This window comes from Daphnia magna, linkage group LG8 (assembly GCF_020631705.1).
Source record: "Daphnia magna isolate NIES linkage group LG8, ASM2063170v1.1, whole genome shotgun sequence".
In the NCBI taxonomy this organism is placed as follows: Eukaryota; Metazoa; Arthropoda; class Branchiopoda; order Diplostraca; family Daphniidae; genus Daphnia; species Daphnia magna.
Window position 1 is genome coordinate 5,888,945 of NC_059189.1, and position 12,527 is coordinate 5,901,471.

The window sequence follows — 12,527 nt, forward strand, 5'->3', positions numbered from 1 at the left end:
TGTGTGTGAGAGTCCATTCCTTTTTGGGTTTTTTGTTTCGTTTTTCCCTTTTTTTTTCTAACCGTCGGTTGGTTGGAGAGGGAGGCCCTTTCCAAACAGGTTCTCACTTATACATACCTGGAGGTGGCCTTTATAACTTGAGTTATCAGAGAACCGTGTGCTCTAAACCACACCGACCCAAAGCTCCAATCCCTCCTCCTCTGTTTCTCCTCCTTTTAGCCCCGAAGCACTCACCTGGGCTACCTGTGCGCCACCCACGGCTACGCGACAGGTGCCAAAGGTATGCGGCTGCGTAGGTATTTTGTTTTGTATTTCTTTTTCTTATTTCTTTTCTTTTTTTTTCTCGTTCCTAACTTTAAAGATTTGTTTGAAAAAGGAAAAGAAAGAGAAAAAAAAAGTCTCTTTTGCGCATACGAGTGGCTACACTCACATCCAGCGTAATTTCGGACCGCGGCATTTGCTAACTTCTGTCCTTTTATTATTTTTTTTAAATAGAAAGGATAGATTAAAGTTGGACAATCAGGTCATCTCAGCGATTTCGAGAACCGTCTACATGGCAACGGAATGCATGAATCGGGTGCCTTTCTGGAGGCCGAATGGGTGACTTTCTCTTACTCAAGAAAGGAACGCACACCGACCGATATATCCAGCTCTCGGACACCTTTTGGGCAAATTTTCATTCACGCTGGCGGAAAATCACACGCAACTTATTTTTCTTGCGAAGAAAGACTTTCTTCTGGCAGCTAATTGACCATGACAACTGGGCCAGAACAAAACAAAACAAAAATACAAAGCTACCTGTATGACGCGCACCGTCAAGAATGCCGGAGCGATATACTTGGTTTGCCTGTTAATCAAAGTAGTGCAAAGTAAAAGAAAAACAAAAAAAAACAACAGCTGATGAAGATATATATGGTCTATGGGTGAACCGTGACATGATGGATGTAATTGATGTATGAAGAGGTTTCATGTTTGATAGGCATGTATTCTGTCCAGAGTAGCTGCATTTCCAAGCAGCGGTCAATCTTGCACAATGATAATCATCCATCAGATTAGTAGAGGATTTAAATGTTGATCCTGTGATATGAAGACTTCTTTCTTAAATCTGAATTCTTTTCTTTTTACTTTTTTTTTTTTTTGCGTTTCAATGCCCATAGCTCCCTTTAAAAGAAAAAAGATGGAAACACAGACACACACACACGCGTGCGAGTTCGACCTGATAAGAAAGTAGGCGTCCTAAGCCTCTTTCTTTTCACCGTCTCACCTGCAGCAAAAAAGTTCCAACGCAACCGAAAAGGTCCTTGAGTGATGTTTCTTGGAGCTGCTCCAACAACTGGCCTCCAACTTTTGTGCTGCCGGAGAGAAACAAGACCGGCAGGCAAACAAGCAGGCTCTTTTCTATTCTTTTCTCGTCGTTTTCTAAATGTGTATCCCTTTCTTGAAGAAGAAGAAGAAGAAAAAAAAAAAAAAAAAAAAGAAGGAGAGAATAAAAATTGTATGTATATGTATGTGTGCCGACGAGAACTAGGGAGAGAGAGAGAGAGACTGTCTTACGAGGTGTGTCGTGTGTGTGTTGGTTGTGTACTGGGTGTGGAACCAAGGACGATGCAACATCTGATGAACGACCTTGCTGCAGGCTCTCGTGAAAAAGAAAAAAAACGGGCAAAGCGGCGGCCGAGACCGTCTTTATTTTCCTTTTCTTAAACAAGTTGCGTACAAGAGAAAATTTGTGATTGTCTAAAGAAACTGACGCACCTAAACATCAAGTGCGCTTTTCGATCAGGTTGATTGCAATTTCCCGCCAGTATCGGCTGTATTATGGAAACTGAACGCGTCGATCGGCACAGGCCTTGGCTTGCATCCTGTCGCCACACAGCCAACAGTCGGCGGGGAGTAAAAATGAATATTCAAAAGCATCTCATTCATTCCTGTCCATGAAAAAGGGCCTCTCCTCTCTCCTCTCTCCATTCTCTCCTTCCCCCTCTGTCTCCTTTTTCTCTATTATACACATATCTCCTCTTCACGCTCCACACACTCCTTTCGTCCCCAAGAAAGGCCATGCATGTTTGCTCTCAGCTATCGAGCCAACTATCTTTGAATTTCTCTTTATTTTATGTATTTTTTTGAATGCCAGATCGATCACCGACTAGTGACCTCTGGCGTACAATATAACGAAAATGGGACCCGATCAGTGGGAATCTTCACGCAACAACAGGGATCATTCCGGATAATTATTCTTCGATTCTCTTATTGCTGCGTTTTAAAAATCATCCCCCATCTTTCGTCCCACTCTTGGATATAATGACCGCATTTTTATTGCTCGTAGGCACACTATTTTTCCACTTCTAGTTTCGTATACAGAACCAGGCGTAATGCGCGTGATCGGTTTAGGGCTGCACCGAACCAGTCTTGAATGCTAATCTTATCATGAGCCATGTGCAAACTTCTCAATACGGAACTCACATGTTCCTTATTCTGTGACTAAAAACAGAAAAAAAAGGGGATTCTCTTTTATTGCCAATTAGATATTCGCGCATTAAACCTGATTAAATCGATTGAATGGTAGTCGGTGCAGAACAGCTCTCTCTATTCTCTTATGAATTTCATATGCTTTCAAATTTACTACGTACTACGCATTTTCAGCTTGTGTGCTTTTTCTCTCTTATACTCTACGTTTTGTATGCAAATCAAGTCCAAATTCCAACTTGCCAAGGGCTCTGTTTTTCTTTCCTTTTTTCCTTTTTCGTTTTTTTTGTTTTTTGTTTTTTTGTTTTTAATTTATTTTGTTTTGTTTTGTTTTTTCGAATTTTATTCTTATAGTTGCTGTCGCTGGAACTTTGCCTCTCGTTATGGACTTCTTCTCTTTCCGTCTTTGAAACACTATCTTGTAAATTCAGTTTTTAACATGTCCAGAAGCCTCAACAACTCAACGTTAGGCTCTTGACGCCAACTTCAACTCTAGATGTGCAAGTGCCTGAGACTCGATGACGGGAAATTTGATCTCGTCGCAGTGAAACATTTTTTGTCATATTTACGATCAAAATAAATGATATTTCTAAGATCTTTCGTAACTGAAAAACGCGATGCAAAATTCGTGCCAAATTTTTACGCAATAAAAAAAAAATATATAAAAAATACAATGTATCCTCTGTTGAATGTTTTTTTTTTTATTGCTACCAACACATCCTGTAGTTTTCCTCTGTCATATCAATTGCCATTGGGGAATATAAAACAACATCTGCCGGCAAATGTTTCTCTAATCCGATTTCGTAACAGTCGTATAATATTTAAGATAAATGGGTTCTGTTCGCCGTCCTTATCGAACGCAATTCGAAGGCTAAAAAAAAAAGGAAAAAAAAGAAAAACCTACAAATTAAAAATTTTCCCAACTTTGAACGTTTGATTTAATGTTCGACTCGGCCCAGAAATATTTTAACCCCAAAAAATGTTCGGGTGGTTGGTGGGAGCGTGCAAACGCCAACGCATCAATTACAAGTCCGCAACAACCGAGCAGCTTTCTCATTCTCTGCTGCATACCAAACGTGTATCATATTCTTACTCAAGGTTACCCAATCGTCTGTGTGAGTCTGTGTACATGCATACATGAATATGTGTGTTGAGTAAGGCTTTGCGTGCCACACAGACGGGAAAAAGTCGAGAGGAACAAATTTAAAGGGTTAAGAGGGATGAAATGTTAGATCATGGAAACAGAAAGAAGAAAAGAGTCCCAGAAGCAAAGGTTATGTGACGTCACAGATTTTCTGGTACGCTTTTTAAAACAGCAATCCGCTGAATGTCACGAGCGTAATAGCACGGCAGGCTGTTGTAGCAACCGATACACGTCGCATTCCTTGTGCTAGCAAAGTGGAACTAGCACCAACCCCCTTGAGTCTTAGCTCACAACACAGATGAAAGACCAACTATATGTTTTGTCTTGTTGCCTTGCTGTCTTTTTCTATCGTGTTCGTTTTGCCGATTGTGCGCATCACTGGCTGGTTTGACCAGCCGACGTGACCAAGTTTTGCAACATGCCTAAAGCAAGCTTTTAAGTAGTGACCGTGTGGTGGACCAACACAAGCAACACATGTAGGTTTCTGTTGACCACTATAGAATATAGATTCTTGTCTAAGCCTTTCTCTCGGTATGATCTGTTTCGACTGAAGAACGATTGCAACTCCCTTCGAATTTCTCAGACATTTTTCCGTATTGTGTGTGAAAAGTCGGCGATGTTTTAATACGTGCTGATACATTAATAAACCACGCACGCATCCACATGTCTCATCATATATAGCACAGTAACACGTGAGAGCGTAAGCCTGTACTTTGCCCAGGTGGTGGCACGACCTAGTAAAAAATAAATAAATAAATATTTTCAGGTCACTGGACGCGTAATCCCTTCGGGACAATCTGGCACACGGCGAATTGAGAATGCGCTTAATTCAAGCATAAGGTTTGCTGGCCAACGCTAGCCCCTGGGCTCGACGAAACTAGTAATGAAACCGCCATAGATCGAATGCAGTAGACGGAACAATCTTTAGATACTTTCAAGTGGAAAACGTTTTCATAGTTCGTAGTCGACTAACTTCGATAATAAAACACAAATTTCTTCAAATCACTACAAATGCGATGAATGTTCTAACGGTTGACTGTGAGTAGGGAACCAGAGAAGACTGGATGAATGAGTTTGAAATAACTACGGCTTTTTGACGTTGTCGATTGTTGTCTTATCAGTTGCGACCGTTGATAAAAGTACAGTAGATATTTATTTGACTTTTAGTTTATTTTCCCATCGCCACCCTTGTCCCAAAGCTAAAATAGAACCACAGCTTGCTAGAGGGCGTATGAGCAAATAGTTGTACTACAGTTGTATGCTCCCAGCCTAACGCAATCTAAGAATTGGAAAACTATCGCCCCAAGTAGTTTAATAATAGTCGATAGAGCTTTTATTATTCCTTGAAATACGTTTACAACATGTGTACCAGTGCTATTCTCCTTTTTGATCGAATTAGTTTGATCTATCTACGATTTTACCGAGTGGCGGCTTTCAGATAGCTGGGCACCAAAACCGATTTAGAACCTTCTCTCATTTGGACCGTTTTAGGATGTTTGAGATTTTCAGAGATTTCTCCCGGGCTTCTTCTAGGGTAGCAGGAACATTTCTGTGGCACAAAAGTATATTTACACGCCATCTGCTGGCATGAGGCCGTATAATGATTATTATACAAAACAAAATGCGGTTAAAATAAAAACAAAGTTGAAATTTTAATTTGAGAATATTTATTTGACATATGTTAACATGTAATATTTTGCAAACAAATCGACAAGTTCTCCTATCTTAAACGTCAAATCGTCTAAATGAGGCCTGCCCGTCTATTCTATTCGACGATTTACTGACTGTTGTTACATTCTAGTGGAAAACTTTCACGAACATTCGGACCATGTGAATCATAAGATAATTAAAGATATTCATATTTTTATTTAAAAAACTGGTTAGGGGATGTAAAAGAGCTGAACCAAAAAGACTGCAGGGATTAAAATATTGAAATTCTATCAACGTTACATGTTCAGGGCATATTCCCTTGCATCAGGGCTATTCACATTACGTTGTACGATGTTTCAATTCATTACTCCTTACCTCAGCAGTCGCCAACTCACCATCTTTACCAAAAAAGCATACAAAAAAAATTATGACCTTGTCTGAAAAACTATGCTGATTGCTGAACTCCACTTTTCATTATTGGAACAAACAAATTAGTAAATTATGCTAAATGTTATTCTTGAGATTACGTAATGAATTTAGTGACACCTCAAACCACTGAGGTGTTGTTGTCGAACCCAGAGATACTAGTTGGTCGGGCCCAGGCGGGATCAGATGGACGCAGGAGTTATAGTAGATACAAATGTGTAACTAACAAAGTTCGGTCTCTTTAGCGTTTGAAACGATTAAGATTTGTAAAACGTTAGCCTTTAAAAGATAATAGTCGTTTAAAAGGAAAATGCAATAATATAAAGTTACTGGTATTTTTGCTGTTTTTTTATGTTGTTGTAAATAATCCTTATATTATCCACCTATATATAGAACAGCAGGTATGCTCTTCTACGGTTAACGTAAAATATCACGTGCCTACGGTATGAAGACGAGCCCCAGTGTATCAAAGATACCACAAATGTGTTTGTTTTAGAATTCCATCGGCTATTTTAAGACACAATTCTCGAATTGCTGTCGTTCAGCCTTTTCTCGGATTCTTATAGCTTAGTTTCCATCCTAATCAAGTTCTTCGGGGTATGCATGAGCATGACTGCCTTTTCCAAATTACGAAAGCGATTGACGCTATAAGTTTTAATGTCTGTTCTTTGTAGTATTATTACCCTTCCCTTTAATTCATATCGTTAATTCCTCAACCCCCTTTTTTTTTTTTTCTTCTCTGATACAATCGAGGCCAATTGTAGGGGTACTCTTTTGTGGAGAAAACTATTCGTTTTCCACTTGACGAGAGCGCCTCTTGCGGGTATCTTGGTGTTCACTCCACGCAGATACTCATTTGTAGCCAGATGGCGATCGCACAAGGCGGAAAATCTCTCTTACGCTCCGCCCTAAAACCCTCGTTTTTTCGCATAGTTTTCTTTGCAAATGGGTACCCCTTTTTGAGAGGGAAAATAGCCATAGTGAAGCAAACAGGGGTCTATGACTCTGATACATTTTATACATTTTTTTTGTGTGTCAAAAATTGCTGTTCATTCAGCATTAAATAGGTGGCAGCACCATTTAGTTAAACAAAAACTCTTATAATGAACAAGCAGACAAACATTTCAGATGTCAGGTTGGCGCCCAGAAGCATAGTTAAAAAGAAGTTTGGTGAAATATTTTGATTCTCAGTTTATCCAATAAACTACTTTCATAAGTTTGAGTGACCAATCGGCTAAAGAAAATATAGCATCGTATCTTATATATTTGACGACTATGCCGTGCTGGTACTATGAAAAGAAAGATCTGAAAAGAGAAACACCTTCTATTCACGATGGCATCGACTTTGAAACGGAATCTCGCTATCGGAAAGAAGGAGCCCGGTTCATCATTGACACAGGAACGAAAATGGGACTACGTTATGATACAATGGCCACTGGAGTAGTTTATTTTCATCGATTCTACATGTTTCATTCATTTAAAGAGTTTCCTCGCTATGTGACTGCATGTTGCTGGTAATTTTCCATAATTATGAAGCATAAAAATTTTGCTGTTATTTGTTTACATCTATAGCCTATTCCTTGCTGGAAAAGTAGAAGAAACTCCAAAGAAATGTAAGGACATTATTAAGGTGGCCAAGGCATCATTGTCAGAAGCACAATTCCAACAGTTTGGTGAAGATGCTAAGGTTACTTTTCTTCTCAAATTTGGTTGATGTACAAATTGATCAAATAACATGCTTATTATTTTTTTTAAGGAAGAAGTTATGACACTTGAAAGAATTTTACTACAGACAATTAGATTTGACCTACAAGTTGAACACCCCTATGGCTACCTCATTAAGTATGCCAAATCTCTGAAAGGTATCTGTTATCTTTTAACATATTCAAAGAAAAGGCCTAATGCTAAACTATTTTAAAGGAGATAAATCAAAGCTTCAAAAAATGGTACAAATGGCATGGACATTTGTCAATGATAGGTTGGTAAACATCATGTTTTAAAAAGTGAATTCATTCACTATTTTGTTAACTTTATCCCACACTATTAAATTAGTTTGTGTACTACATTGTGTTTGCAATGGGAACCGGAAGTAATTGCTATTGCCCTGATGTACTTAGCGGGGAAACTAAGTAAATTTGAAATCACTGATTGGAGTGGTAGGCAACCCCGACACATACGCTGGTGGGACATGTTTGTGGAAGATATCAGTTTAGAAATACTTGAAGGTTAGCTAAATTACTAGAGTAATATAATTTTTTTTATTGGTTTCAACTTCCAAACTTTCTAGATATCTGTCACCAAGTGTTGGACTTGTATTCTCAGCAACCCGCAAGAACCGATTCTCCTCAAGGGAACCCAGCACTTGGTGTAACCAAAGTGCAGCCTGCGTTGCCAATTACAACTCCTACGAAGCCAGCCGGTGGACGTGCAGCAGGAGGATTCGATCAACGGTTGGACGCTATGCAACCAAACGTCGAAGTAGCAGCGGCAGCAGGATATGTCAATTATGCAATGGGAGTAGCCAATGCTACTTCTTTACCCGTCGGCGTTCAACCCAGCATGAACGTTGCACCTCCTATTAATGTATCACATACGCTTCCACCTCCTCCAGTTGGACACACATTTCCTTTTCCAGGTTATCCTATGATACCTCCTGCAACTAATCCCCCAGTTCCACCAACTCCACCACAGGTTTATCCTCCTCCGCTTCCTCCAACCCAAGCCGCCCCATTTTATCCAACATATCCTGCTTTTCCTGGGCAAGTGTATCCTCCTACGCCAACTGCGTCACAACCACCTCCTCCTCCTCGCCCGTACTGAAAGATCGCAATAAAACTTACAGTTGAGACATTTTCAAGCTTTAGTTTTATTCTACGTTTTCGTCTGACCCTTCTTTCATACGAGAATTGTCATACAATTTTCGAACGTAATGCAGAATCGGAAGAATTCCTACACTGTCCTGTGCTGAAACAGGGAAGAGAGGTAAATTAATTTTGTTGACGTACAACTCCAACTCGTTAAGGTTTTCCTTCGACTGGACTAAATCCATTTTATTAGCCAAAACACCAGAGGGTCTTCCTAGAAGGTTTTTATCGTATTGGCCGAGTTCATATCGAAGCACCTCAAGTTGCTGCCATGGCTCAGGTAATGAAGTATCGACGACATAAAGTAAACAAAGACACCGTTCAATGTGACGTAGAAACGCTATTCCCAAGCCCCGATTCCGATGAGCACCGGCAACCAATCCGGGAATATCTGCAACTATACAAATAAACTGACTTTTCAATATCGATGCTGACAACAGCTAATGTTTCAAATTACCAGTCACTTGTTGGAGATCGTCGTACTTGACAACTCCAACGTGAGGTTGCAACGTAGTGAAAGGATATGGAGCAACCTTAGGTCGCGCACGGGAGATAGCTCGTAGGAAAGTAGATTTACCAGCATTCGGAAGTCCAATCTTTAACAGTGAATTTGAAAAAAAGGCTAGTGAGTGGCACCATAAATGTATCATCTTACCAGCCCAACATGAGCAATCGTTCGTATTTCTATCGTATAGCTCAGTTCTTCGCCAGTGGCACCATATTCTGCAATTTCGGGTGCCTGATTGACATCCGTTGCAAAGTAATGATTTCCTTTTCCTCCGGAACCTCCTCTTGCTGCAATAAATACTGCTCCGTCCTCATTCAAGTCAGCTAAAATCTCACCTCCCGTGCTTTTGAACATGGTACCGACAGGTACCTAAGGGTTGCAAATGGATAGAACAGTTTTTATTGATTTTTGATTTTTTTCATTCTTTTGAATTTTAAAATTTATATTTAACCACTATTACTTCAACAACAAGATGTTCTGCATTTTTTCCATGGCAGTCCCTATTGATCCCCTTTTCGCCATCTTCTGCTTTTAGTACTGATGATATGTGTTCCAATGAAGTTTTGTTACTTGTTGCCTACAGCAGAATATGCAATATTGCTTTTACATTTTACTAAAATGTCCTTGTAATTTTGCTTAACTTTAAATGTAACATGTCCACCATTGCCCCCATCTCCTCCATCTGGGCCACCAAGAGGATTTTTGCAAAGTCTCCGAAGGGAAATACAGCCATCACCTCCTTTACCGCCTTGAACTTTGACACTACGGAAGTCTACAATTGGTTTAACCTGCAAAATAGAAGATTTAACTTGAAATGGAGTTGCTAAGTCTAGTTTATCATTCAAAATAATTATGATCACTAGTGATGTATTGGTAATAATCGGTGTACACTCAATATGGAACATGAATAGAGTAGAATAATTTACTTTGTTGAACTGTGACTTGTTTTTCCTGATTGGAATTGGCTTGGGTAAATCAGCTACCACCATACTCATGCTTCTAAAGGCATGATATTGTTTCTCTGTGAATTTAAATACAGTACAAGAGAAAGGCAGACATCTCTTGAAAAAGTTCTGTTTGAGAGGGAAATATATAGAACATCAGTGGAGCCTGTAAGGTAACTAAAAACTGTTTAAATAACTCCAAGTTCAAACAGACCATATTTTTTATTTGATAGGTAGAGAACTTTATAATACAAGTAAATATTATTAAACTTTTTATGGTTAAAACTGATCGAAACAAAATACGAGAAAAACAAATGAACGTCGAACTTTTGGAATTTGTCATATTTTTGCTTTTTTGAATTTTTTTAAATATTACAACTAAGACTAATGCTGGTATTCATACAGAACTATTAAACGTAAACAAACGTCTAACTATAGAAAACTTGTAAGTAAACAATTTTTTTTTTTATAACTGAAATCTTTTTTAAAATGCAAAAACCGACAACGGTTGAACACAGCACTATTTTACCATGAACACAGTTCAAAATATGAAGATGAACGTTAAATGAAGAATTAACAGCATTCGGTGTCATTTATTTATTACTTAACCTTCTCTCAAATTTCTAAACAGAAAACTGTATAAAAGAAACTTTGCGGAGCAAAACTACTAGAAGATTGGCGACGTAAGAATCCCAGTGTCAAAGTAAATTCCAATAGCTAACGTATTATTATACCGAGGCATGCCTCCAAAAACGGCCCTATTACTTTCGTTTGCAAATAAAAAGCTTTTTCCGAGCTTAAAGCTGCAGACAGAGACTGGTAAATTATTCGATAACATAGACTTTTTTGTTTCTTGACTGGGCAGAAATATTCATCAATAAGCCAAAAACTTTTTATGATTTGTCCTGCAACTGTGAAAAGTGCACAAGCAAAACATTTCGGTGTAAAAGTAACCGGAATCCAAAAACAAATGTCATGACAATGCGCAGGCGGATGTATGGACGTCGGAGCTAAATACGATTCTAGAGGGAACGGAAGTTTTGGCCAACTCTCAACGAAGTTGGTTTGAAGTTGAAAAAACGGATCGATATAGATAGCAACGGTGATGGCGTTGTCATTGCTATCATTTCCGAAAAAGACGGTTGCGATTTCCAGCGTATTAAATGCTTCTTGGTAGTGTGTAATTGTTACGTCAGGACTGTTTCCTTTTTCTTCTCGTTTAGCACAACGGCGATGGATAAAATTCAGCAATGGCGCATCAGAATTTGTTGTAAGATTCATCAGAATAATCCTTTGAGGGGCTTTAGGTTTGTCACCCCAACATGGATAGCACACCAACAAACATGAAAGATCGTAATCCTTTTTCTCAGTATGTAGTATTTCCCACCATTTGGTGCTTTCTGGATGTCGACAAAGACATATTGTTTGCAGAGTATCACAGACCCTTACTGGACACTTTGTTTCCTCCATATAATGAGAGAAGAGCTGAGTTTCTTTAAAAATACAATTTTCTATTTGATCTAGATGATCTTGAACATAAGGGCAGTGCAAACGGGTGAAGTCCTCTTGATTCTTGATATCTTTGCATTCAATCCTTAGTAGAGTCCTTGCAAAGGTGAATGTAATAGCTTCATCCAATTGGAAGCCTTTCTCTAGACTTCGATATCCATTTGAGTTGTAGAGTGGCCAACTGGTAGAGCAGAAGGGGTGGGCTTCAACAAGTACTAGATCTCCATGGGTAGCCATATCAATTATTTGCCATGTATCCCCATGTTTTCTTTTGATTTTATCATATGGTGTTCCACTTTGCTCTCTACATAATGTAACAAGTATTTTTCCATTCTCACTTAACAATAAGCTGGAACTTACAAAGAAATTTTTAAGAAGGAGGCGATTGAGGTGTATCTTCATTTTCCCTCCTACATGAGGGAAATTGAATACAATGAAATCAAATTTCTCATTTTTGAATCTCTCATGTTGATGTAAACTTGTTGCATCAATCCCAAACCAGACTTCAGCACCTGTCAAGAATATTGCAACAATATTTTCACAATATGTTAGCCTTAAATTAGATTGCCTGGTTTACCTAACGTACACGCAAACCGCGCATTTTCTTTGACTGTATTGGAGAGATTTCTGTATTTCTGAAAGCAAGATGAGATTAATTTGGCCGAAATTGGCGACTTTGTTGAATCAGCAATTTTCATAAGTAAAGATATCGTGAAAGAAAAGTTTCCTTCACCAACCAGCAAAACCTGTTTCCCACCTTCTAATTGCGAAACATCTAACATTTTGTGATCTTTTCTTCGTACATTTACTTAGAATAGGTAGTGCAAATGTATACGGTTTATTTGATTTTTTGAAGCAATTGGCATAGGGGCATCCCTAAAACGCGAAAGCGAAACGAGAAACGAACAGCGACTAAAACGCGGAACGCTGTGCGAAACAGCCCCCAGGCAATGGGCTGTGAAACACTCAAATATCGCCTAAAGGCAACCTAAATAGCGAAACGATTTTGCGAAACC

The 12,527-nt window shown here is 38.9% G+C and overlaps 3 protein-coding genes and 1 long non-coding RNA gene across 4 annotated transcripts; 2 read left to right on the plus strand and 2 right to left on the minus strand.

The window, feature by feature from the left end:
- The first annotated feature begins 466 nt into the window (after positions 1 to 466).
- On the plus strand, positions 467 to 3,144 carry LOC123475386. The gene is made up of 2 exons (XR_006650410.1): positions 467 to 2,322; positions 2,821 to 3,144. It is a non-coding gene; the product is annotated as an uncharacterized LOC123475386 (long non-coding RNA).
- Positions 3,145 to 6,720: 3,576 nt separating this feature from the next.
- On the plus strand, positions 6,721 to 8,543 carry LOC116928583 (cyclin-K). Its single transcript, XM_032935680.2, has 6 exons — positions 6,721 to 7,200; positions 7,259 to 7,373; positions 7,443 to 7,548; positions 7,607 to 7,664; positions 7,739 to 7,911; positions 7,974 to 8,543. The coding sequence occupies exons 1-6, from the start codon at positions 6,962 to 6,964 to the stop codon at positions 8,504 to 8,506; spliced, it is 1,224 nt and encodes a 407-aa protein (XP_032791571.1). The 5' UTR covers positions 6,721 to 6,961; the 3' UTR covers positions 8,507 to 8,543.
- On the minus strand, positions 8,533 to 10,456 carry LOC116928582 (GTPase Obg). Its single transcript, XM_032935678.2, has 7 exons — positions 10,217 to 10,456; positions 9,985 to 10,131; positions 9,700 to 9,846; positions 9,519 to 9,635; positions 9,206 to 9,427; positions 9,008 to 9,146; positions 8,533 to 8,947 (listed from the first exon to the last, which is right to left on the minus strand). The coding sequence occupies exons 1-7, from the start codon at positions 10,343 to 10,345 to the stop codon at positions 8,553 to 8,555; spliced, it is 1,296 nt and encodes a 431-aa protein (XP_032791569.1). The 5' UTR covers positions 10,346 to 10,456; the 3' UTR covers positions 8,533 to 8,552.
- Positions 10,457 to 10,584: 128 nt separating this feature from the next.
- On the minus strand, positions 10,585 to 12,407 carry LOC123475387. Its single transcript, XM_045177999.1, has 2 exons — positions 12,089 to 12,407; positions 10,585 to 12,023 (listed from the first exon to the last, which is right to left on the minus strand). The coding sequence occupies exons 1-2, from the start codon at positions 12,291 to 12,293 to the stop codon at positions 10,720 to 10,722; spliced, it is 1,509 nt and encodes a 502-aa protein (XP_045033934.1). The 5' UTR covers positions 12,294 to 12,407; the 3' UTR covers positions 10,585 to 10,719.
- Positions 12,408 to 12,527: the final 120 nt, after the last annotated feature.

Bases quoted from the DNA above. Each gene is read 5' to 3' on its own strand.
- LOC116928582 (XM_032935678.2), bottom strand. From the start codon at position 10,345: ATGACAAATTCCAAAAGTTCGACGTTCATTTGTTTTTCTCGTATTTTG. The intron at 10,132-10,216 runs GTCTGTTTGAAC...CCTCTCAAACAG, and splicing joins CCTATCAAATAAAAAATATG to AACTTTTTCAAGAGATGTCT. The intron at 9,428-9,518 runs GTAATAGTGGTT...TGCAACCCTTAG, and splicing joins CAGAACATCTTGTTGTTGAA to GTACCTGTCGGTACCATGTT.
- LOC116928583 (XM_032935680.2), top strand. From the start codon at position 6,962: ATGCCGTGCTGGTACTATGAAAAGAAAGATCTGAAAAGAGAAACACCT. The intron at 7,201-7,258 runs GTAATTTTCCAT...TTACATCTATAG, and splicing joins TATGTGACTGCATGTTGCTG to CCTATTCCTTGCTGGAAAAG. The intron at 7,912-7,973 runs GTTAGCTAAATT...CAAACTTTCTAG, and splicing joins CAGTTTAGAAATACTTGAAG to ATATCTGTCACCAAGTGTTG.
- LOC123475387 (XM_045177999.1), bottom strand. From the start codon at position 12,293: ATGTTAGATGTTTCGCAATTAGAAGGTGGGAAACAGGTTTTGCTGGTT. The intron at 12,024-12,088 runs GTAAACCAGGCA...TATTCTTGACAG, and splicing joins GCGGTTTGCGTGTACGTTAG to GTGCTGAAGTCTGGTTTGGG.